General features: G+C 44.2%; 2 protein-coding genes across 3 annotated transcripts in view; one reads left to right on the top strand and one right to left on the bottom strand.

Moving 5' to 3' along the window:
• Positions 1-25157, bottom strand: part of RXFP1 (relaxin family peptide receptor 1) — a 567744-nt gene that overhangs the window by 207346 nt on the left and 335241 nt on the right. The gene's annotated exons all lie outside the window — the stretch shown is intronic.
• On the top strand, positions 1243-6888 carry LOC309544765 (uncharacterized protein; the record flags this gene model as incomplete). The annotated part of the gene is made up of 3 exons (XM_082243741.1): positions 1243-1863; positions 1921-2955; positions 6793-6888. 3 exons carry the CDS (start codon positions 1243-1245, stop codon positions 6886-6888), a joined length of 1752 nt encoding a protein of 583 aa, XP_082099867.1.

The raw sequence follows: 25157 nt of genomic DNA, 5'->3' as shown, positions 1-25157 counted from the left end.
AGCACACTGCTGGATCGTGGGACAGGTGAGTGCCTGTTTTTTTTTAAAAGTCAGCAGCTACAGTTTTAGTAGTTGCTGATCTTTAATTTTTTCACAGGAGACTAAAGCTCTTCTTTAACTTTGACAAAGTAGGGAAGGCATAAAACTGTCAGGGAAATTTAAGTACAAATACACCAGTCCTGTCCTGGATATTTAAGTATGTGGAAATCTTTCCAAAGACATTTGTCTCGAACCCAAGTGTTCCCACTGGAAGATATACCATAGCTTCAACTTTTGTTCTGGTGAAAACTTAAACATTTTAGATTTACCATCTGTAAAATGTGCTCTGTTTGGGGTGCCTTAGTTCTAATGGAGAGTCACGAGATTCTGAAAAAGGGCTGGATTTATTTACAAATAGGGATATACAAACACTATTGTGCTGCCACGCAGCTTTAACTGTCTAGCAGTTGTTATTACATGTTATGTTATGCTATGTTATTGGTATCTTCCTAGCACCCCTGCTGTTTCTGGCTAGATGGTTTCTCCCATCTCCATTTTCCTGCTGTATCTACCATTTTGTTTAGTTGTTATGAGGAGACTGCAGAGTGTGGAAGCTGTGTAACTTCATTGTAAATTTAACTATGGAAAAGCCTCTATGTTTATGCCTTTGCTAACTTGAAGCATAAAGAAGCATTGGAGAACACCTTTGGAGTCTTTATTCATTGAGTAAACTATCTGTTGAAGCCATCATTCAACCTGCTGCACACACTTACAGACTGGAGGTCTACAAGAGGGTCACAGGTACAATCGATGCTGAGACAGAACAGTAAATTTACAATTATCCATCACACAGTTATCTCTGCAGCTTCAGCAGTAAATTTACAGGAGTACACAGCTTCAGAGAGTAAATTTACAGGAATACACAGCTTCAGAGAGTAAATTTACATGAAGAATTCATCACAGGTATCTCTGCAGCTTAAGAAAAGTAAATTTCCAAGACTCTGCAGCTTCAGAACAGTAAGTACCACACTTGTCTGTGAGTCACCAGAAGCATTACTCTGCATATGAAACCAGCCACCTACTGAATGCTTCATTACTGTTACAGCCTTCTGAGGTGATCCAGTTTGAACTAGTTCCAGCAATAGCTAGCTATTGTATCAAATACCCAGCACCTCAGCCAGCCTGCTTAATAACAGAAGTCACTACCTACAGAGCTGAGCTCTGGCAGATTTCTAACAAGACACCAGAAATACAGTACTTATTATGTCTGACAGAGATCTCACAGAATTACCTGCATTTAGTCAAGATAAAGCAGACTCCTTACTTCATTCTGCTCGTCCTGTCAGAGCCCCTCATCCATCCTTGAAGGCAAGGGAGGTTTATGAAGCAAGTAAGGAAGAAACATCTAGTAACTTGACTGCATTATGGGAAAAGACTTTAAGTTGTATAACAGTCACTAATGAAACTAGCAACAATTCTGAGCAATTGAACACTGCTCTCTCAAGGGTTAAGAAGGCATTTGAGAATTATAAAAGACTTTCTGAGAAGTACTATTCTCTATTGTCACATTCCAACATAGAGGAAGCTGCATTGGAATTAAAGGACTTTACTTCTAATGACCAGCAGAGGCATAGCACATATCTTGAAGCAAAGGCACAGATAGAAGGGAGATTGGCACAGATACATGAAACTACATCCTGTAACTCTGCTTCTTCCAGACACTCAGGAAAATCTTCTAGGTCTGCCCGCTCATATCATAAATCTTCTTCTAAGTCATTGCGGTCCTGCTCTATAAGGTCAATACTGAGCGACCAAATACTCAAAGCTCGCCAAAAGGTTGCAGTAGCCCAGGTTCAAGCCGCCTGCTCTGAAAAAGAAGCAGCCTTCAAGGCAGAAGCTAAATACAAGGAAGCAAGAATACAAGCAGAAACAGAGGCTCAGCTAGAAATTCTTCAGAAGAACAGAGAAAAGGAAGTAGCTTTAGCAGAGTTATCTGTCTTGGAACAAGCCCTATTGGAAGAAGAAGGAGCAGCTTGTACCAGCTTAGCTGCTTGTCAAGACCCTGTTGAAAGGACCCTACAGTTTGTCCTAACTCAGAACCATGACAATACAGTCCCACCTACAGTTGGAGATTCTTCTCATAATCATCCAGCAAGTGGATCAGAAGGCAATGTGTCGCCAAAGCAAGCTGGTCAACTAGACGCCTCTACTAACAGAGACCCTCCACAACTACCGCACGTCACAAAATCAAGTGAATCAACCTACGCAGCTCATGTGCCACCACAACCCTATGTGCATAGAGATTACAAGGGCACAGCAGAAGACTACAGAATGAACTCTATACCCCCTTTGATACAGCTCTCTTTGACTTCAAATGCTCAGAGACCTTTAGTCGACAGACCCTTACCTAAATTAAACCCATCTGCAACACCTTTCTCTCTACCTACCAGCCAACATCAGATACCAACCATGGTCCAAGACGGCGCACCATCAGTAGACCCTGTGGCTATAAAAACTGAAAGCACTGACATTGCAGAGTTCAGCAAGTATATGATTCGACGAGAGTTGATTACAACTGGACTGTCTGGATTTGATGACCGCCCAGAAAACTACAGGAGTTGGAGATCTACATTTAAGGCGGTAACCAAGAACTTGGACATTGAACCTCAAGCAGAACTTGACTTACTAATAAAGTGGTTGGGGCGTCAATCTTCAGAACAAGTAAAGAGACTTAAATCTGTCTACATTTATAACTTTAAAGCAGGCCTTGATGCTGCCTGGGAACGTCTAGAACAAGACTATGGGAGCCCCGAAGTAATTGAATCTGCCTTATTCCAGAGACTAAACGACTTTCCTAAAATCCCTGTTAAGGACAATCATAAGCTTAGAGAGTTAGGTGACCTCCTTCATGAACTTGAAATTGCTAAGTTAGATCCTAGTTTACCAGGTCTTAGCTATTTAGACACTGCTCAGGGCGTAAATCCTATTGTAGCAAAGTTGCCTAGTCATCTTCAGGGAAAGTGGACTAGTGTAGGATCAAAGTATAAGTATGAGCATTGTGTTTCCTTCCCTCCCTTTTCTTATTTTTCAGAGTTCGTGCGGAAGGTTGCAAGATCCAAGAATGACCCAAGCTTCTTCTATCCAGATACAACCACCATTCCTTTAAGTACTTCAAGGGGTATTGCCACCAACAGTAAATTCAAGGATTTAAGGCATCCTATTGCCGTGAGGAAGACTGCAATAGCATCCAACGTCTTAGCTACAGACATTAAAGCTAGCAATCTTAATCAACAGTGTCCTATTCATAATGCGCCACACTCTCTCTCCAAATGTCGTGCATTTAAGGACAAGCCTATTGAAGAACGCAAGTCATTTCTCAAAGAGCATAATATCTGTTTTAAGTGTTGTGCATCCTCCGATCATTTAGCTAGAGACTGTAAGATCGTCATCAGATGTTCTCTCTGCAACAGTGCCAAACATGTGGACGCTCTTCATTCAGACCTGTTCAAAAGGAAACCTTCACCCGGCAGCAACCCCAAGACTACATCAGATGATGGCGGGGAGAGAACTGAGCAATATGCCGACCCCGTAACCACAAGGTGTACAGAGGTATGTGGAGAAGGGCTTCATAGCAAGTCTTGTAGCAAGATATGTCTTGTAAGAGTGTTTCCTGAAGGATGTCCACAAAAATCCATAAAAATGTACGCCATACTCGATGATCAGAGCAATCGCTCATTGGCCAGTACAGAATTATTTGACCTATTCAACATTCAAGGAGAGGCCTGGTCCTATACCTTGCAGACATGTGCAGGAAAGGTCAATACTTCTGGAAGAAGAGCCCATGGCTTCATAGTCGCATCAGAATATGAGGACACAGAGTTTTCTCTTCCAACGCTAATCGAATGTGATCAGCTACCGAACAACAGAGAAGAAATCCCCACACCAGAGGTTGCACATCATCACCCTCATTTGAGCCACATTGCTAACTACATTCCACCGCTTAACAAGGATGTTAAGATTTTGATTCTACTAGGGAGAGACATTCCTAGAGTTCATAAAATAAGAGAGTTATGTAACGGTCCAGATGATGCTCCTCAGGCCCAGAAACTTGATCTTGGATGGGTGATAATAGGAGAAGTCTGTTTAGACCAATCTCACAAGCTCTTGGATGTAGCTTCCTACAAAACTAATGTTACCTGTCAATTGATGAAATGTCCATCGCACTATTATGTGAAGGAAAGGCTTGATTTTAAAAACGAAGTTCCATATCAAGCACTCCAAAGCATTAACTGCAAGCTCACTTCTCAAAAGGACTTTGGTGATTCAGTGTACCAGACTACTTGTGATGACAACAAGATTGCCCCTTCAGTCGAAGACAAGGAGTTCATCAAGGTTTTGGATGAAGAGTTCTTCAAGGACAATTCCAACAGACCCAAGTTTTTAATGGACCAGTCTTCTACAAACTCAGAAGAAGACATCGATTTCCACCTGAAGGATCCAGATACTGATCCGGAAATCCGGCCTGAAGTTGTAGCATTGAGTTCCAACATCTGCTCAAGAAGAAATTTGGAGGATGAAGATGACTCCACAGATATGGGGGATGGAGCTGATGAATGGATGCAGGCCAAGACTCTGGTTAAGCCTCCAGACCAGCTGGAACTCAGCGACGCTGAACTTAAGGAGGAATTCACTCGTATCCTGACTGCAAACAACCCTCATGCCCCCCAGAACATTGTGAGGTACCGTTTTAAGGAACGGGCCTACAAACCCATTAACATCGTGGACCAGCTGGCCGTACGCTTCTCCCTGGATGGAAACATGTTACGCGAAGACTCTGATGAAGCGCGGCGACAGATGGCAAAGTTGGGAGTCATTGAAGAAACTCAGACCAACGACTCCACAGAGCCGGGAGACAAAGATACAGATGGGAAGTCTGACGCTCAGGCTAGTGAAGAATGGACAGAAGGTGAGGAAATACCATCCAGGAACAAGGAGAGAAAACTGACCAACCAGTTCAATTATAGCGAGAGAGCGTCCCAGAGCATTAACAAATCCCTGCGGGAGCGAGCTTCTCAGACAGAGCCACCTCCAAAGGCCACCTTCTCCACCACTGCAAACCAGTGGAAATTCAACCAACCACACGCTTCACACATGGGCGGAGCATGGGAACGTATGATTGGGATGGCAAGGCGCATACTGGATTCTATGTTGCTTGATGTGAGTTCTTCACGTCTTACCCATGAAGTACTTACTATATTCCTTGCTGAGGTCGCAGCAATAATCAACTCAAGACCGCTGACAGCTGTATCCACAGACCCAGAATGTCCAACTGTTTTAACTCCAGCTGCATTATTGAGTCGGAAAATTGGACAGATCCCAGCGCCAAAGAGCATTTTTGATGAAAAGGACATATACAAACGTCAATGGAGATACGCTCAATACCTTGCAGATTGTTTCTGGGACAGATGGAGGAGGGAATACCTCACACTTCTTCAAGGACGTAAAAAGTGGCATACCCAGAAGCCTAACTTAAAGGAAGGAGACCTGGTTCTTCTAAAAGAAAAGCAAACCAATCGGATCCAGTGGCCAGTTGGAGTTATTTCAAAGGCCATTGCTAGTGATGATGGAAAGGTCCGAAGTGTGGAAGTCAGGATTGTAAAGGACGGGAGCCCAAAAACCTTCCTGAGACCAGTCACTGAGACAGTCCTAATTATGCCTGCTTCCAAAAATTCTGATTCAGTGTTATGTGTAGGAGTCACTTAGACCTCTAGTATAGTTAGCTTAGAGAAGAGGGCTACATAGCATTCTACTGTATGCAATGTTAATTGTATGTTTATGGAAAATAATTGTGTAGTGGTATCTCACGATACCAGGCGGGGAGTGTGCTGCCACGCAGCTTTAACTGTCTAGCAGTTGTTATTACATGTTATGTTATGCTATGTTATTGGTATCTTCCTAGCACCCCTGCTGTTTCTGGCTAGATGGTTTCTCCCATCTCCATTTTCCTGCTGTATCTACCATTTTGTTTAGTTGTTATGAGGAGACTGCAGAGTGTGGAAGCTGTGTAACTTCATTGTAAATTTAACTATGGAAAAGCCTCTATGTTTATGCCTTTGCTAACTTGAAGCATAAAGAAGCATTGGAGAACACCTTTGGAGTCTTTATTCATTGAGTAAACTATCTGTTGAAGCCATCATTCAACCTGCTGCACACACTTACAGACTGGAGGTCTACAAGAGGGTCACAGGTACAATCGATGCTGAGACAGAACAACTATAGTTGATCACATGTTAATGGTCTCATGCATTAATCTAGTCCTCTTTATTGTAAACAGGCTAATTGTAATCTTCATCTGCCTCAATAAAAATCCCTTTACAATCTACTCCTGGACAAAACATATTTTAGTTTCTGTTAAAGCTGCATTGATATCAATTTTTATCAGATATAACACCATCACTTTTTGACAATGATCATCACGACACAAAAAAAAAGGTTAAAGCTGAACTCCAACTTTATTTTCACTGGATCTGAATGATATGATCATTCCCAGCATAGATCATACCTCTGTACCATGTTGCTTAGTTGTCTGCAAATCCCCTGATATTCTGGGTCTAGTTGTTGCTTTGTATCATGTGACACTCTGTATATCCTGCGGATAGACTCTGTCCCTTCCACAACCACTTCCTGCAGTGCTCAGAGTCTGCAATACTCTCCTTTGTAGTCTTTCAGACACAGCAAATGGTGTAACTTCCTTCACACCTCTGATGGTGGATGGGATTGAGTACAACCTAATTGGCATTTAATCCCACCCAGTCACACCTACAGGAAGAGCCCAAACCTCCCAAGTCCCGTCTAACAGATCACAGCATAATTCAAGAAGGAAACACCTTCATACACATCGTGTTCTGAAATTTAGCTGTGCTGCTGCTGGGCAGCATTGAATGGATCACAGTTAGAATTCAATCCTGCCCAGTTAAATATGCCGACCAGTGTAAACAGGGAGAATCCTACCCCTCAGATCCCGCCCTCCCACAGCCCTGGTCCCTGTGAAGTGATTAATTTAAATATGAAGGAAACGCCTTCATAATGACCTCCCGTAGCCCATCATCTGCAGTCTTGCAGTAAGCCATTATTCTTTGGCATGCTGCAAAAAGGGAATGACAGGACAAGGTATGTCCCATTTACACCTTTTGCCACCCACATTAAGGCCCAGTAAACACCCACAGTAACCCTAGGACCCACCTACATCAACTCCCAGAACTGATACAAGTGACTCCCATAGCCCGCCCTGTAGCTACAGAGGCTCAAAAGATCAAGGGACATGAAGTCAGAGAACTTTGAAATTCAGCCAGGAGAAGTGACATTACAGACCCAGAAACCTACTGAATACAGCTAAAGGTGGTAGGTTACACACAAACTAAGAGTGGGGTTGTAATTAATTTACATGCACAATGCATCTGATGTTTTAGAGAGGAAAAGCTGGGGTTCTTCTTTAGGTCTTCTGTGTGGAAAACAGCAATAAATGTTTTTTTTTTTCCCCAACAGTGTTTTTATTGAAAATTATGGTATACATGCAATACAAATAACACACTTATAATATGGGACATGAATCAACCAAATATGAACAGATCAGCCTTTCAGTATATAAGCACATCATAGACAATCAGTGTAAACTGTACTGGATAACTTTACTGTGGTCAACTTATACGTTTTGTACAACGTGGGCAGCGGATATCAATGAGAGCCATGTACTCCAAATATGAATAAATTTGAGGATCGAGCTTGTCCTAAGAGCTATATTCTTTTCATTGTTATAAGTTAGGTTCACAAGAGCGATTAATTCAGACACATTGGGAGCTTTAACAGACCTACATAATCTTGCAATAAGCGTCTTGGCGGACACAAGAATAATTACTATAATGCCACGGAAATGTGTGGGAAATTGTTCAATGTTTAAAGTGGAGTATGGATAGCGCTGGGTCTGGTTTAACGATTATCTCTGTGGTTTGGGAAATGAGCTGGAAAACTTTATTCCAATAGCTGGATAAGCTTTTACAGTCCCATAATATGTGCGGAAGTGTGTATGTGTTCCCGCAGCCCCTCCAACAGCGAGAGGAGTTCTCAGGAGAGAATTTTGCTAGGCTAGGCTAGGTATGGAGTCATATACCAGCGAGCCAGAACTTTTTGGGACAGTTCCCAGTGGTTGACGCAGCGGGTCACACTGTGGGAGTAACGAATTGCTGTTTTCCATTGGTCAGCAGAGAAACAATGCTGTAATTCTGATTCCCATTTGGTCATAGGGGGTGTTTTAGAGAAGATCCCTTTGTCCTGGAGAATAGAATAGAACAGAGGGGTGTGTATAAATTTTGGGGTTAAGGCATGTGAGGAATTTCTATACTGAGGAGTGGACCTGTATGGATGGTTTGGGATTAGTTTTCATAAACCTTGATACCCGTATATAGGTGTAAACGTCTTTGGGGGAGATACAACTTAATTCATGAGGTCTACTATTGGTTCTATATGAGTTCCTTGGTAAAGGTCCTCTACCCATTTGATACCTGCTTCCCACCAATTTGTGGTGGAGAGGTGAGGAGTAAGGGATTCTAAGGCAGAGAGGGGTATTGAGATTTTGGTGTATTGGGCCCCACTGGTTTTGTTGTAACGTGTGAAGGTGTTCCAGGCTATAAGTGCTGATTTTATTGTAACAGGTAGGAGGGAAGTATCAATACTTTTACAGGTGTCAGCCAAAAGGATCGACTTGAGATCTGAGGTGTGTAGTAGGTGAAATTCAATTTCTACCCATAGATTATCTGGGGTAGGGAGGAACCACTGTTTCAGTTGGGACATTTGTGTGGCAACCCAATAGTCTGGAAGGTCTACCAGACCTATACCACTTAGTTTTTTGTATTTGACAAGGTGGGCATGAGAGAAACAGGCACTTTTGTTGCCCCAAATATATCTTAGTCAAGGAGGAGAGGGACCTCATCATGTAGGAGGATTTAACTGGTACAGGAAGGGTTCTAAAATATTAAAGAATTTGTGGCAATATCATAATTTTGAAAGATGCTAGTCTCCCCATCCAAGAAAGCTCACATCTTAAGTGTTGCTGTACTTCAGTGTTAATCTTCGTTATTAAAAGTTTGTAGTTTGTAGAAATGCTTTGGCTAGTAGAGCAGTTGGGTATGTCAAGGTTATACCTAATTATGGTATGCCGTTATCTGCCCAAAAGTATGGGAAGGACTTTGACAGCTTGGAGCGAGACTCGCCAGGAAGGCCCAGGTCCAGGATTAGTAATTTTGCACAATTTACTTTGTAATAAGGAATGGTACTAAAGGATGACAAGACTTGGTGCGCGGATGGGATGGAGATCATAGGGTTAGATAGCATTAGGATAATGTCATCTGCAAACAAGTTTATAACATGAGGACATTTGTGGAAGCAGAAGCCAGATATGTCAGAGTGGGCATGTATGGCTTCAGCTAATGGTTCTATGACTGGATTGAAAATTAAAGGGGACAGCGGGCATCACTGGTGAGTACCGTTGGTTATTAAAAATGGTTTAGAAAGCATACTTGATGGGAATACTCTCGCAGATGGGTTGAAGTATAGTGCCTCAACCGCTGATAGTATTGTGCCAGAGAAACCAAACTTTAACATGACCTGGTGTAAATAGCCCCAGTGGATGCGGTCGAATGCCTTCTCTGCATCTATAGAGAGAAGCAGAGAGGGCGTTTCTAACCGCTCCACAAAGGTCACAATGTTTAGGAGACGTCTTGTAGCATCGGAAGCCTGACGTCCTTTAATAAAACCAGTTTAATTTGTTTGAATCAATGACGGGAAGGATACCATCTAGACGTTTTGCTAAAAGTTTTGTGTAGACTTTGACATCTGTATTGAGTAAGGAGATCTGTAACGCTCCTGCGTTTTTATATGGTGTGGATTTTCAGCTGCAGAAATAGTTCCACGTCAGCAGTCATGTAAGAGATATGCCGAGACACCATTCCCAACCTCAATGACTCATCATGTGTGGAAGGTCTTATTTCAGCCAGTAAATACACACAATTAGCAAGCTGGTTCTTAGAGTGACTTTATGCATGTGGTAACACAATGATGAAGGTTGAGGGATAGGTTGAGTGGAGGTGGTAGGTGATAGACACTTGAAGGTGAGACAGTAGCAGATGGATGCAGGAAGGTTTAGCAATGTTGTATGATAGCAGATGATAGAATAGCAGGTGGACATACAAAAGAGATCAACCCAGTGCAGAAAAGTAGCAGTAGTCTCAAGAGCTAGCAATCTAGTTTATGCAGATGTGATAAACAGTCTCTACTATGCAGAGCTAGATAGTGTAAGCTTAGTATAAGTTTATAGAGAATTCCCCTGCGGGGTACTTAGCACTATTAGCGATACAGCCGAAGGGTGGTTCAGGAGAGGCGGATGATCCAGTAGCGGGATACAGGGATCAGCGCAGCGAGGTTCCGTCAGCGAAGTAAGCTTGCAAGCATGGAAGCTTCAAGCAAGGTTAGCATCTAGATAAGGGTGTTTGAACGAACACATGTGAGTGAGAACCGACGCCTTAAATAGCCATCTAGTCCGGCGCTGAGTGATGACAGCTCCAGTCTTAAAGGTGTATGCGCACCTTTCCAAAAGTAAATGGTAGGGCGCATACACTTGTGGAAAGTGTAATTTAGGGTACCAAAGGTACCGAAACATTACAATACCCCCCCCCCCCTTAAGGCCTGCTCCTGAAGGCCTCTGGAGCTGGTTTGTCTGGGTATCTCGCATGAAAATTGCGGATTAATCTAGGGGCATGTATGTCAGAGGTGTTTAGCCAGGTGTCGTCTTGGGGCCCATAGTTCTTCCATCTAACCAAGTACTGAAGTCTTCTTCTGTAGATACGAGAATCCAGAATCTCTTTTATCTCGTATTCTTCTCCACCTTCAACTTGTACAGGAGGGGGAGGTGGAATATTAGGCCTTATTCCTTGGTCCGGAACATGGGGTTTTAGTAGCGACACATGGAAAATGGGATGGATTTTTAGGTCCATTGGCAATGTAAGCTGCACTGCAGCTTTTCTAATAAGTTTCTTGATTGGGAAAGGTCCCAAGAACAGAAAACCAAGCTTTTTGCTAGGGATCTTCAGTCTCAAGTTTTTGTTGAGAGCCAAACGAGGTCCCCGATAGTATACTGTGGAGAAGGTCTTCTACGAAGATCATAGTACTTCTTTTGTTGACTGTGAGCGTGTGCAATGGTAGTATTTAGTAAACCCAGAGAATCCTTTATTTGGGAAAGATAGTCTGAGGCTACTGGGTTATTTGAAGGAAGGATGCGTGGAGGGAGAATAGAGGGATGGAACCCATAGTTCAAGTAGAACGGACTCTGCTTGGTTGTACTGTGAGTTGCGTGGTTGTAGGCAAATTCTGCCAGGGGGAGAAGATCCAACCAATCATCCTGTTGGTAAGAAGTGTAACAACGTAAATACTGCTCGATGCATTGGTTGACTCTTTCAGTCTGTCCGTTGGTCTGCGGATGGTAAGGAGAAGTGAGCTTCCGCTCAATCCGTAGTATGTGACATAGTTCTTGCCAGAATTTAGAAATAAATTGGGATCCACGGTCAGACAAAAGAGTTTTTGGGATACCATGTAATCTGAAGATATGTTTCATCAGGAGTTCTGCCGTTTGTTTGGATGAAGGTAGTCTGCGAATAGCAATGAAATGTGCCATCTTTGTCAGATGGTCCACTGACACCAAGATGGTATTAAATCCTTTGGAAGGAGGCAATTCTACGATGAAGTCCAATGACAGAACCTCCCATGGAGTTTGGGGTATTGGTAGACTGCATAGTAGACCGGATGGTCTCGTAGTGTCAATTTTGGACCTGGCACAGACATTGCATGAAGAGACGAATTTTTGTATAGATGTTTTCATGTCAGGCCACCAGAGTTGCAGAGAAATCAAATTGAAAGTCTTTGTCATACCCATATGTCCTGCCATAGGCACATCATGCGATAATTCCAAGATCTTGGTGCGTAGGGTAGGTGGTATGTAAAGTTTGTCGTTGTAGTAGAGGAAGCCTTCTGCATCGGTAGTTAGCTGTGGTGGGGGTGAATCCAACCTTATACCATGCAGAACCTCTTCCTTCAAGGAACGGACAACTCCAATAATGCGTTTGTGAGGTATTATAGGAACGGAAGGAATTTCAAAGTAGTTTTCTTCAGTTAGTCGTGATAGTGCATCCGCCTTTTTGTTCTTATCTGCAGGTGTGTAGGTCACTAGGAAGTTAAACCTTAGAAAGAATAGTGACCATCGTACCTGTCGATGCGAGAGAGTTTTGCTAGTCTGAAGATATTGGAGGTTTTTATGGTCCGTGTATATAATTATTGGTAATTGGGTGCCTTCGAGTAAATGTCGCCAATTCTCCAGAGCCAATTTTATAGCAAGCAGTTCCTTCTCACCCACGGGGTAATTTATCTCGGGACTGCTCAGGGATTTAGAAAAAAAGGCGACTGGATGAAGTGGTGAAGTGGGGGTAGGTCGTTGGGAGAGTATTGCTCCTACTGCCAGGTTTGACGCATCTACCTCCAGAATGTATTGGAGGGATGGGTCTGGATGGCGTAATATGGGAGCGGAAGTAAACCTTGTCTTTAACAAGTGGAAAGCCTTATTTGCTTCTTCTGACCATTTAAATGGTATTTTTATGCTAGTGAGCTGTGTGAAGGGTCTCACAATAGCAGAAAAGTTTTTTATGAACTTCCTGTAGAAATTTGAAAATCCCAGGAATCGCTGTAGCGCCTTGCGTGTAGTTGGTGTAGGCCAATCCTGAATGCAGGATATTTTACTCATGTCCATCTCGATTCCTGTTTTGGATATGATGTAGCCTAGAAAGATTACCTCATCTTTATGGAACAAGCATTTCTTCAGCTTCACATAAAGATTATGTGCAAGCAATCTCGATAATACAAGTCTTACATGTCTTATGTGTTCAGACAGGGTCCGTGAATATATAAGTATATCGTCCAGATATACCACAACACAGACATCTAGTAAGTCTTTAAAAATATCGTTTATAAATCGTTGGAAAACTGCAGGGGCATTGCAGAGGCCGAATGGCATCACAAGATATTCGAACAATCCGTATCTAGTTCTGAACGCATTCTTCCACTCGTGTCCATCACGGATTCGAATGAGATTGTATGCTCCTTTCAGGTCTAATTTTGAAAAATAGGTAGCTCCACGCACCTGCTCAATGAGCTCAGGGATAAGCGGTAGAGGATAGCGATCTTTTATTGTGATAGCATTCAATTTCCTGTAGTCGATGATAGGTCTGAGACTTGAATCTTTATTGCGAACAAAAAAGAGTCCTGCTGCTGTGGAAGAAGTGGAAGGTCTAATAAAACCTTTTTCCAAGTTCTCATCCAAATAGGTTTTGAGATGGGCAAGTTCATCCTGTGAAAGAGGATAAACATGACCGAACGGCAATTTGCTATTTGGGAGTAGATCAATGCTACAATCATAGTCTCGATGAGGAGGTAATGCTTGAGCATTTTTCTCAAGAAAAACCTCAGAAAGGTCCTGATAACATAGTGGTGCAATCTCATCTGTCACCACAGACAGAATCTTCCCGGAAAACGGGAGGTTACACGTTTCCTCGCAATAACAAGAAGGGAAGGTCAAGGACTGTTTCTTCCAATCTATGGTTGGTTGGTGTGTGTGCAACCTGGGAAGTCCCAACACAATGGGAAAGTGGGGTGATGGTATTAAATCGAAGGTAGAAGTCTCCCTATGAGACTCGTTAATAGTGACTAGAAGTGCTTGTGTCTGATCGGTGATCGGACCAGAGGATAACGGAACACCGGTAATAAGACTTACTGAGACAGGTTTGAGTTTAGAAATAATAGGAATTTTATTTAAAGCAGCAAAACATATATCCATATAATTTCCACAAGATCCTGTGTCAATCATGGCCTTAGTAGTAATCCTGTTCTGGTCCCACTGTAATGTCAAAAAAACAGAAATGTAGGGGTTAGTGAATGAAGTTGTCAATCCTCCTAGAGAGACATGTGAACACTCACCCTTCTTTTTGTTGACTAGGGGACAGACGTTTATCTTGTGATCCGGGGATGCACAGTACAAGCAGAGATTTTCATTTCGTCTTTTGGCTTTTTCCATAGTTGATAGCGGTGGGCGTATGGTTCCTACCTCCATAGGAACGGCCAGACTCCGAGAGGAAACGGATAATGGCATTCCCATCTTTTCAGCCTTTCTTTCTCGTAGTCTTCTATCTATGGTAATACTGAGTTGTATTAATGCATCCAGGGTTTTTGGCAGATCCGCTCGGGCGAGCTCGTTCTTAACGGCTTCTGATAGGCCAAGCCTAAATTGGGTTTTCAGAGATGCATCATTCCATTCTGAATCAAGGGTCCATCTCTTGAACTCTGCGACAAAGTCTTCCACAGGCCTCCTTCCTTGTTTCAAGGATCTTAACTGAAGATCAGCAGTACTCTGCCTATTGGGGTCATCATATAGGCTAGTGAGCTCTGCTAGGAACAAGGCATAGGAGTTGAGAAGCTGGTCGTTTTTCTCAAAAAGAGAATCTGCCCAGGCTCGAGGATCGCTTGATAGGTAAGAAATAATAGTACAAACCTTAATGTGATCAGTAAGGTAGGTACGAGGTTTTAGCAAAAAAAGTAACTCACATGTGTTTTTAAATTCGCGAAATATTTTGCGATCGCCTGTAAATACCAAAGGGGGATTTATCTTGGGTTCAGGGGACTGAGCAGAGGTAAGTTGTGTCAGTCTAATTACCTGCTGCGACAGAGCCTGATTGTCTTCTTTTAATTCAGCAAGTGCGTGTATTAACGCAGATACTTGCTGTTTTAATTGTGTCACCTGAGTGGTTATTTCTGGAACTATTTCTGCTGAATCCATTTTAGGTTCGTTCAATCTGTAACGCTCCTGCGTTTTTATATGGTGTGGATTTTCAGCTGCAGAAATAGTTCCACGTCAGCAGTCATGTAAGAGATATGCCGAGACACCATTCCCAACCTCAATGACTCATCATGTGTGGAAGGTCTTATTTCAGCCAGTAAATACACACAATTAGCAAGCTGGTTCTTAGAGTGACTTTATGCATGTGGTAACACAATGATGAAGGTTGAGGGATAGGTTGAGTGGAGGTGGTAGGTGATAGACACTTGAAGGTGAGACAGTAGCAGATGGATGCAGGAAGGTTTAGCAATGTTGTATGATAGCAGATGATAGAATAGCAGGTGGACATACAAAAGAGATCAACCCAGTGCAGAAAAGTAGCAGTAGTCTCAAGAGCTAGCAATCTAGTTTATGCAGATGTGATAAACAGTCTCTACTATGCAGAGCTAGATAGTGTAAGCTTTGTATAAGTTTATAGAGAATTCCCCTGCGGGGTACTTAGCACTATTAGCGATACAGCCGAAGGGTGGTTCAGGAGAGGCGGATGATCCAGTAGCGGGATACAGGGATCAGCGCAGCGAGGTTCCGTCAGCGAAGTAAGCTTGCAAGCATGGAAGCTTCAAGCAAGGTTAGCATCCAGATAAGGGTGTTTGAACGAACACATGTGAGTGAGAACCGACGCCTTAAATAGCCATCTAGTCCGGCGCTGAGTGATGACAGCTCCAGTCTTAAAGGTGTATGCGCACCTTTCCAAAAGTAAATGGTAGGGCGCATACACTTGTGGAAAGTGTAATTTAGGGTACCAAAGGTACCGGAACATTACAAGATCGGCCTAAAGTTAGCTGGTGTATCAGGGCTTTTGCCAGGTTTAGGGAGAGCCACTATAATTGCTGAAAGCATCTCTGCTGGGAATGATGCTCTGGAGGCTGCAGCAGAAAAAAACATTTATTAAATCTGGAGAAAGTATATCATTAAAGCCTTTATAATATTCATTCGTGAATCCGTCTGGCCCAGGAGATTTCCCTGTTGGTTGGGACTTAATAGTGTTTTGGATTTGGATTTTGTCTGTGTTGAAGGGGGTATTTAAAGACTCTAATTGTGAAGGTAACAGCGATGGGAGGTTAAGTATGTCAAGGAACTTTTTAATGGCTTCTGGGGTTGGTTGGGGAGGGGAATTGTTGCTGTGCGAGTTATATAGAGCACTGTAGTAGTCTGAGAATGCATCAGCGATATGTTGGGGGTTCATGAGCCTATGTTTAGTGAAAGATGGAGTATGAAAGGGATTCTGAGTTTAGCACTACGAGTTTTTAACTTATTCGCCAGGAGTTTACCAGCTCTGTTAAGGTTCTCATAATAGTGTAGGTTAAGCCTTCTCAAGTAGGTATCGTGCTGAGAGCTTAATAAAGAGTGGAGCTCGTAGCATAGAATATTTAATCTGGCCAAGATGGATTCAGTAGTGTGGGTTTTATTTTGAGTTTCAAGGTCATGGATCGATTTTAGCAGCTCGGTAAGCTTAAGGTCAAATTTTCGTTTGACTTTGGCACACAGCTGAATAATAAGCCTTCTCATGTAGGCCTTATGGGCATTCCAGAGAGAGAATACATCAACGTCTGGGGTTGCATTTGTGTGGAAAAACTCCCGCGTGAGATTGAAGAGTGACCTATTGTTGTCAGGGTTTTGTATAATCGTAATATTACAACGCCATATATATACTTTAGGGCCAATATCTTTCTCCTCGATCACCGTTGATATGGCCACATGGTCCGACCAAGTTATATCATAGATTGATGAGGAAGACAGACGCCTGTTCGAGAAGAATGTGTAGTCCCTTTCAGTACAATGTTTGCAGCTCCATACGTCATACAGTTCAGACAGATGCAGCAAGGCACTTAATCCAGGTTGAGCTTTGATGTTCTTGGATGATGTATCCACTGTAGGATCGATCACGAGATTGAAGCCTCCTCCAACGATTAGGCTTCCGAAGTGTAGCAACTGACTCTTATTGATAAGCTTCTTAATAAAACGGAGCTGGTGGGTGTTGGGTACGTAGGCATTGTAAGGCTTGGAATTTAGAAGGCACAGTATTAATATAGATTACTTGAGCTCGAAAGATAGTGAGTTCCTTATAGCCAGGAGGACTCCCTTTTTTTTCTCTGATTTAGAATATATGAAGGTAGGATTTGTGGGAACATCAGGGGGTTTCCAGGATGTGAAAGTGGGTCTCTTAGATGATGAGGATATCTGCGTCCTGTTTGTTAGCTTCCTTCCACATTGAGGCCCTTTTTGCCGGGTGGTTGAGGCCCTTTTTGCAGGGTGGTTGAGGCCCTTTACGTTTAGAGATAAAAATGTAATACCCGTCTTTGAATAGAAGGGGTTATTTCATGTTTATCGCTAAAGTACGAGTGCAGTGAGTATCCTCAGTAGGCGTACAAATGAATCATGTATCAGGTCCGACATCATAGATAAAGGTTAAAAGGATGTGCTTGTGGGCTGGATAGTATGTGTTCAACTAATGTCCCATAACAAGAGAGGCTCAGACCAAAGGAAAAACAGGTAGGTCATGGTCGGAAACAGCAAAAATAACAAAAAATATAAAAAAGGAAAAGTGAAGGTAAAAATATTGGAGAACCCTCACGCTGATGAGAAGGAAACAAGGGGCAGGTTAAGTTGCAAAACATTCTGGGGTATAGGAGTATGGTGGTATATACTTCTGTGATCGCTGGAAGCTAATGAGGCATAGTGTGCACTGGTAGATGTGAGGAGCCTTAGACAATGGGTTTAGTATGGTGCTTGTAGCGTACTTGTTGCCACTCAGGAGAAATTTTGGGTGGTTGCAGAGTGTGCTGTTGCTCGGAGTGAGGTTTTAGGGATAATGCCCCACTGGCCTCCAGTGTAGCTGGGTACTTCCACTTGTAAGGCACGTTGTTAGATGCGAAGGGCTTTCATGACCGATAGCAGATTTTTACGTTGCTGTAGAGTGTATTGCGAGAGGTCTGGCAGTATTCGGAGGCCAGAAGCTTTTCCGGGAGCTGCGATTGATGGTGGAAAGCTTCCAGTAGCTGTTCCTTAACTTAATATAAATGGATTTGGAGGATCACATCACTGGGTATTTCAGCTGGGAGAAATGAGAGTTTTGGGACTCTGTGGATCCAATCAATTGTTGGGTCTGCAGATGTGAGGTTTGGTAAGACCGCTAGGAACAGGTCTCTCACAAAATGGGGCATCTGTGCTGATTGAACCGATTCTGGGATATCTCTGATCTTTAGATTATTTCTGTTAGACCTGTCCCCTAAGTCTGCCAGTTTTGCTTTTATCCTGGATACAACCTCTGTATGGGCCTCATGGGAGTCTGCCAGAGTGTTATAGTTGTCAGTGAACTCACTCATAGAGTTCTCTATGTGGTTCACCCGGTCACCCAGCTCTTGTATTTCTGCTTTTTGCTGGTTAATACATGTCAGGAGGTCAGCTTGTAGGGATGCTCTGAATAATAGCAACATTTCCTTAAGCACTGTGTCTGACACTGGCTTTCCAGTTGTAGGTAAAGTTGCTATCAGGTCAGGTGGAATTGGTGGGATGGATGTTACAGACTTATTCTCTCCTGGCATGCCCTCCTCACATATTTTGGGGTTGTCTCTGCACACTTTAGATTTCACAGGAAACCCGATAACATAGGGGGCTGAGGAGTTTCTCTCTTCCTGCGAGGCATCGTGGAGGGCCACTGTATTGTTAGGCACCGGCTGGGGAGGTTGGATTCTTCCTAGGGCTCCTGTAAGGTATACTTTCTCCAGCGATTGTGAGTAGCTCCCAGTTTAAGCAGCCATCACGCTGGGCAGTCACCACGCCCCCCCCCCCCCCCCTCAGCAATAAAAGTTTTGACAGGAGTCTCAACCCTTTGCTTCTTCATCCAAAAGTAAAAGAAAAATGTTTTGGCTACCCATACACTTCAAGTCGCAAGTCAGCAGGCGAGTTTAAGAGGACATTATGCATTTGCAGTTGTAAAGAATTTATCTCAGTTTTGCTAACTATAACTATATTAGCCTTTTTGCTAGTTTTGGACTCTGGGCAGCAATGTAAACTAGAGTGATTACAGATCAAATACTATAAATGTTGTTAAATAGCTGGTATTCTTTCATTTGGACATTTTTACAGCTTGAGCTACTCTACTAGTAGTCACATCTACAGACTAAAATAACACAGAGCATGTAGACACTCTGTTCTAAGCAGGACTGACTCTTTAAACTTAGTTCTGCTGGGCCTCAATCTGCTTAAGCTAATTTGATTGTTCTGTGTTCATTTGTTCTCCCCTGAGCACAGTTCTATTGTTTGTTTCTTCCTGCTGTTACGAAGCGCCTCCAGCAGGACAGAAAGAAGATACAATAATTATGGGTTATAATTTTAAATATTTATATCTCCTTGGCTAACCACTAGGAGGTTTGTTGCCAGTGGGGATTATAAATGTTTGTTGGGCCTTGTGAGCTTGCCTGCCTCCTAGGGAGGACGTGTGCTGTTGACCCTCCATGCATACTGTCTGGGGAGGGCATATGTGCTATGAGAAGAAAGGTATGGGTGTGGGGTCTAAACAGCCTGTACTGCCTCACAGAAGGGTACATCCATGAGCAGTGAGACTGAAGACTGGATGGGGTCTGAAAGAGCTGAGTACAAGCTTGGACTTTACAGGATGTCTGGCGGCTCATTCACAGAGTGCATATATTGAATTTGAACACAGTTCTACAGTCTGTAAAAAAAAAAAATGCATACCTCCCAACTTTTTGAGATGGAAACGAAGGACACCTATTAGCAAAAGTACATAGGACATACCCCCTGCCACATCCCCCCCTCCCCCCCAGGGGAATATTAAAAAAAAAAAGTATTAGTTAAACCCACAAGTGCTTGTTTACCACTAATACAGTGATGGAAAAAAAGTATTTGATCCCTGCTGATTTTGTACACTTGCCCATTGACAAAGAAATGATCAGTATATAATTTTAATGGTAGGTTTATTTTAACAGTGAGATACAGAATAACAAAAAAAAGATTCCAGAAAAGCGCATTTCAAAAAAGTTATAAATCGATTTGCATTTCATGAGTGAAATAAGTATTTGATCCTCTATTATCAAGCAAGATTTCTGGCTTCCAGGTGTCTTCTATACAGATAACAAGCTGAGATTAGAAGCACTCTCCTAAAGGTAGTGCCCCTAATTTCAGCTTACTACCTGTATAAAAGGCACCTGTCTGCAGAAGCAATCAATCAATTAATCAATCAGATTCCAATCTTTCCACCATGGTCAAGAAGACCAAAGAGCTGTCCAAGGATGTCAGGGACAAAATTGTAGACCTACACGAGGCTGGAATGATCTACAAGACCATCACCAAGCAACTTGGTGAGAGGGTGACAACAGTTGGTGCGATTATTCACAGATAGAAGAAACACAAAATAACTGTCAATCTCTCTTGGTCTGGGGATTCCATGCAAGATGTCACCTCATGGATTTTCAATGATCAAGGGAACGGTAAGGAATCAACCCAGAACTACACAGGAGAATCTTGACATTGACCTGAGGCAGCTGGGACCATAGTCACCAAGATAAAATAACACACTATGCTGTGAAGGAATGAAATCCTGCAGCTACTGCAAGGTCCCCCTGCTCAAGAAAGCACATGTACAGCCCAGTCTGAAGTTTGCTAATGAACATCGGAATGATTCAGAGGAGAACTGGGTGAAAGTGTTGTGGTCAGATGAGACCAAAAACAAACTCTTTGGCCTCAACTCACCATATTGGAGGAGGAGGAAAGCTGGCAATGACCCCAAGAACATCAGCCCCACCGTCAAACATGGAGGTGGAAACATTATGCTTTGGGGGAGTTTTTCTGCTAAGGGAGACAGGACAACTTCACTGCATTAAAAAGACGATGGACTGTCAAATCTTGGGTGAGAACCTCCTTCCCTTAGATAGGGCATTGAAAATGGGTCATGGATGGGTATTCCAGCATGACACGGAGCCATAACACATGGCCAAGGCAACAAAGGAGGGCTTAAAGAAGAAGCACATTAAGGTCCTGCAGTGGCCTAGCCAGTCTCCAGACCTTAATCCCATAAAAAATATGTGGAGGGAGCTGAAGGTTCAAATTACCAAACGTCAGCCTCAAAACCTTTATGACTTGGAGAAGATATGCAAAGAGGAGTGGAACAAAATCCCTCCTGAGATGTGTGCAAACCTGGTGGCCAAGTACTAAGTCATGTTTTACTAAGGAGGGTCAAATACTTATTTTACTCATTAAAATGCAAATCAATTTATAACTTTTTTGAAATGTGTTTTTCTAGATTTGTTTGTTGTTATTCTGTCTCTAACTGTTAAAATAAAGCTACCATTAAAATTATAGACTGATCATTTCTTTGTCAGTGGGCAAACGTACAAAATCAGCCAGGTATCAAATACTTTTTTCCCTCACTGTATTCCTTAATACTGGCTTTACAAATGCAGTAATTTAGAAACTGGATGAAAGGTTTAGCACTGGGGAACACTTTTTGAAAGATAAAAAGTGCATTTTATATACAACTATATAGATCAGACCAAAATGAGGATGAAAGAGGGACAGAGGGACTTTTTTCCAAATCAGGGACAGTCCCTTGAAATCAGGGACAGTTGGGAGCTATGAAAATTGCAGTCCTGGCCTAAAGACCCTCATCTCTATAGACAATGAGTAGGTGTGAAGTCTCTGACTAGTTGTCTTTTGGGGTATCCAAATAAAGTTGGAGGTCAGTTAATCGGTTACCATATTGGTGTCAACTCAAAATCTATACAGTCTAGGAGGGTTGTTAAACTATTGCTTTGAGGATGAGTGCTACAGTAGGAAATGCAAGTACAAATCCACCATAATTCCAAGTCTTACTTGTAATGAAAACTGAGCAAATGAATAAATACCTAGGTATATACTATACAGTGATGGTAGTAACTGCGTTTAAGTAAACAGCGTTACTTAAGCAGTTACTTTAGAGGGTAACGAGTAATCTAACTGATTACTCTTCCTCTCACGGTAACGCCGTTGCCATTACTTGGGCGGCGTTACCGCAATTACATCTACCGCCACTAGATGGCAGTAATGTAATTGTAATTCCTCCTCTCCTCTATGACTGAGGACGAGAGAGGAGGAGGAGGAGACTGTGAGTGAACAGAGAGGACAAGTGCGGACCCCGGACTGAGTGAGTACAGCGCGCCAAGCCCAGCAGCAGCCAGCCAGCACCACCATCCCCAGCCAGCCACCATCACTACCACTATCCTCAGCCAGCCACCACCACCACCATCATCCCCAGCCAGCCACCATCACTACCACCATCCTCAGCCAGCCACCACCACCATCATCCCCAGCCAGCCACCATCACTACCACCATCCTCAGCCAGCCACCACCACCATCATCCCCAGTCAGCCACCATCCACTGCCAGCCACCACTACCACCACCATCCCCAGCCACCACTACCACCACCATCCCCAACCACCACTACCACCACCATCCCCAGCCAGCCACCATCACTACCACCATCCCCAGCCAGCCACCATCACCACCATCATCCCCAGCCAGCCACCATCACCATCCCCACCCAGCCACCATCACCATCCTCAGCCAGCCACCACTACCACCACCATCCCCAGCCACCACTGCCACCACCATCCCCAGCCAGCCACCACCACCACCATCCCCAGACACCACCACCATTCCCAGCCAGCCACCACCACCACCACCATCCCCAGCCATCCACCACCACCATCCCCAGTCTGCCACCACCACCATCCCCAGCCGGCCACCACACCACCAGCTTCCAGCCACCGCTACCACCACCATCCCCAGCCACCAATATCACCACCATCCCCAGCCAGCCACCACCACCACCATCCCCGGACACCACCACCATTCCCAGCCAGCCACCACCACCACCACCATCCCCAGCCTTCCACCACCACCACCCCCTGCCTTCCACCACCACCATCCCCAGCCTGCCACCACCACCATCCCCAGCCTTCCACCACCACCATCCCCAGCCTGCCACCACCACCATCCCCAGCCGGCCACCACCAGCTTCCAGCCACCACCACCATCCCCAGCCAGCCACCACCACCACCACCAGCAGCAGCCAGCCACCACCACCAGCAGCAGCCAGCCACCACCACCATCCCCAGCCAGCCACCACCACCATCCTCAGCCAGCCACCACCATCATCCCCAGCCAGCCACCACCATAATCCCCAGCCAGCCACCACCATCCTCCCCAGCATTCCACCACCACCATCCCCAGCCTGCCACCACCACCATCCCCAGCCAGCCACCACCACCATCCCCAGCCGGCCACCACCACCACCAGCTTCCAGCCACCACCACCATCCCCAGCCAGCCACCACCACCAGCAGCAGCAGCAGCCAGCCACCACCACCAGCAGCAGCCAGCCACCACCACCATCCCCAGCCAGCCACCACCACCATCTTCAGCCAGCCACCACCATCATCCCCAGCCAGCCACCACCATCCTCCCCAGCATTCCACCACCACCATCCCCAGCCTGCCACCACCACCATCCCCAGCCAGCCACCACCACCATCCCCAGCCAGCCACCACCAGCAGCAGCCAGCCACCACCATCCCCAGCCAGCCACCACCACCACCAGCAGAAGCCAGCCACCACCACCACCACCAGCAGCAGCCAGCCACCACCACCACCACCAGCAGCAGCTAGCAGCAGCCAGCCACCACTACCACCAGCAGCAGCAGCCAGCCACCACCACCTCCAGCAGCAGCCACCAGCTGCAGCCACCACCACCAGCAGCCAGCCAGGCAGCACTGCAGCAGCAGCACAGGTACAAAAAAATAGGGCTACTCACAGTCACAGACTCAGTCACAGTCGGGACAGGAGGACTCGGGACTCAGACCCCCACCACCAGTGTGCCACACCACCACCAGCCACTACCAGCAGCCATACACTCCAGGCAGCAGACGCAGGTACTACTCAGCAAATACCACTCAGGTTCCAGTGTACCACGCAGCCAGCCAATACCAGTCAGCAAATACCACTCAGGTACCACCAGTGGCACTCAGCAAATACCACTCAGGTACCGTACCAGTGTACCATGCAGTTACCACTAAGAAAATACCACACATACAAGGGGCATACAAGTTATTTGACATATTTGATTATTTTTTTAAAGTAACGCGATAGTTACTTTCCCTGGTAATTGAGTTACATCAGTAAAAAAGTAACTAGTCACTAACTCAGTTACTTTTTGGGAGAAGTAACTAGTAACTATAACTAATTAATTTTTTTAAGTTATATGACCAACACTGATACTATATGACTACTTCTGGAAAGGGTTTGTGCTCCTCTGTCATCTGCTTAAGGGTGTTTAAAGCGGTAACCAATAATGTGATATATTGCAGCTTATCAGTTGTTAAATGTTGTGACGACATTGTTTTATTTTTAGCTCCCCCCCACCTTCATGTGGTGAACTGACAAGTAACACGCTTCCTATGTTAGAGTACTCTGAATAAATGTGCACAGAGGCACCTTTCTACAGCAGCATTGTTAACCACTTGCCGACCGTCCCACGCCGATTTACTTCGGCAGGGCGGCTCAGCTGCGCATAATCACGTAGATCTACGTAATTATGTGCACGCTGTAATTAGACACAGCGGGAGGCAGGCCGCGGGGGGAGTGGGCTCGATTGCCGCCGGCCTCCCGCGATCTTCGGCAATACTGACAGGAGAGCCGTCTGGAATGTAAGATGGCTCTCCTGTCAGAGAGGCAGGGAAAGATTGTGTGATTCAGCTAAGCTGAATCACAGATCTCTCTATGCCTTTTTTTCAATCCATACCCCCCACAGTTAGAAAGCACATCTAGGGAACATATTTAACCCCTTGATTACCCCCAGTGTTAACCCCTTCACTGCCAGTGTCATTTATACAGTAACAGTACATAATATTTAGCACTGATCAACGTATTAATGTCACTGGTCCCCAAAAAGTGTCACTTAGTGTCAGATTTGTCCGCCGCAATGTCGCAGTCCCAATAAAAATCGCTGATTGCCGCCTTTACTAATTAAAAAAAAAAAAAAAAAAAATTTAAAGTCCATAAATCTATCCCGTAGTTTGTAAACACTATAACTTTTGTGCAAACCAATTATTATACGATTTTTGGGATTTTTTTTACCAAAAATATGTAGTAGAATACAAATTGGCCTAAACTGATAAAAAAAATTAGATTTTTTAAA

Source organism: Pelophylax lessonae (genome assembly GCF_965119305.1).
Source record: "Pelophylax lessonae genome assembly, chromosome: 1".
NCBI classification, from domain to species: Eukaryota; Metazoa; Chordata; class Amphibia; order Anura; family Ranidae; genus Pelophylax; species Pelophylax lessonae.
This window is presented reverse-complemented; position numbering and strand designations above follow the sequence as displayed.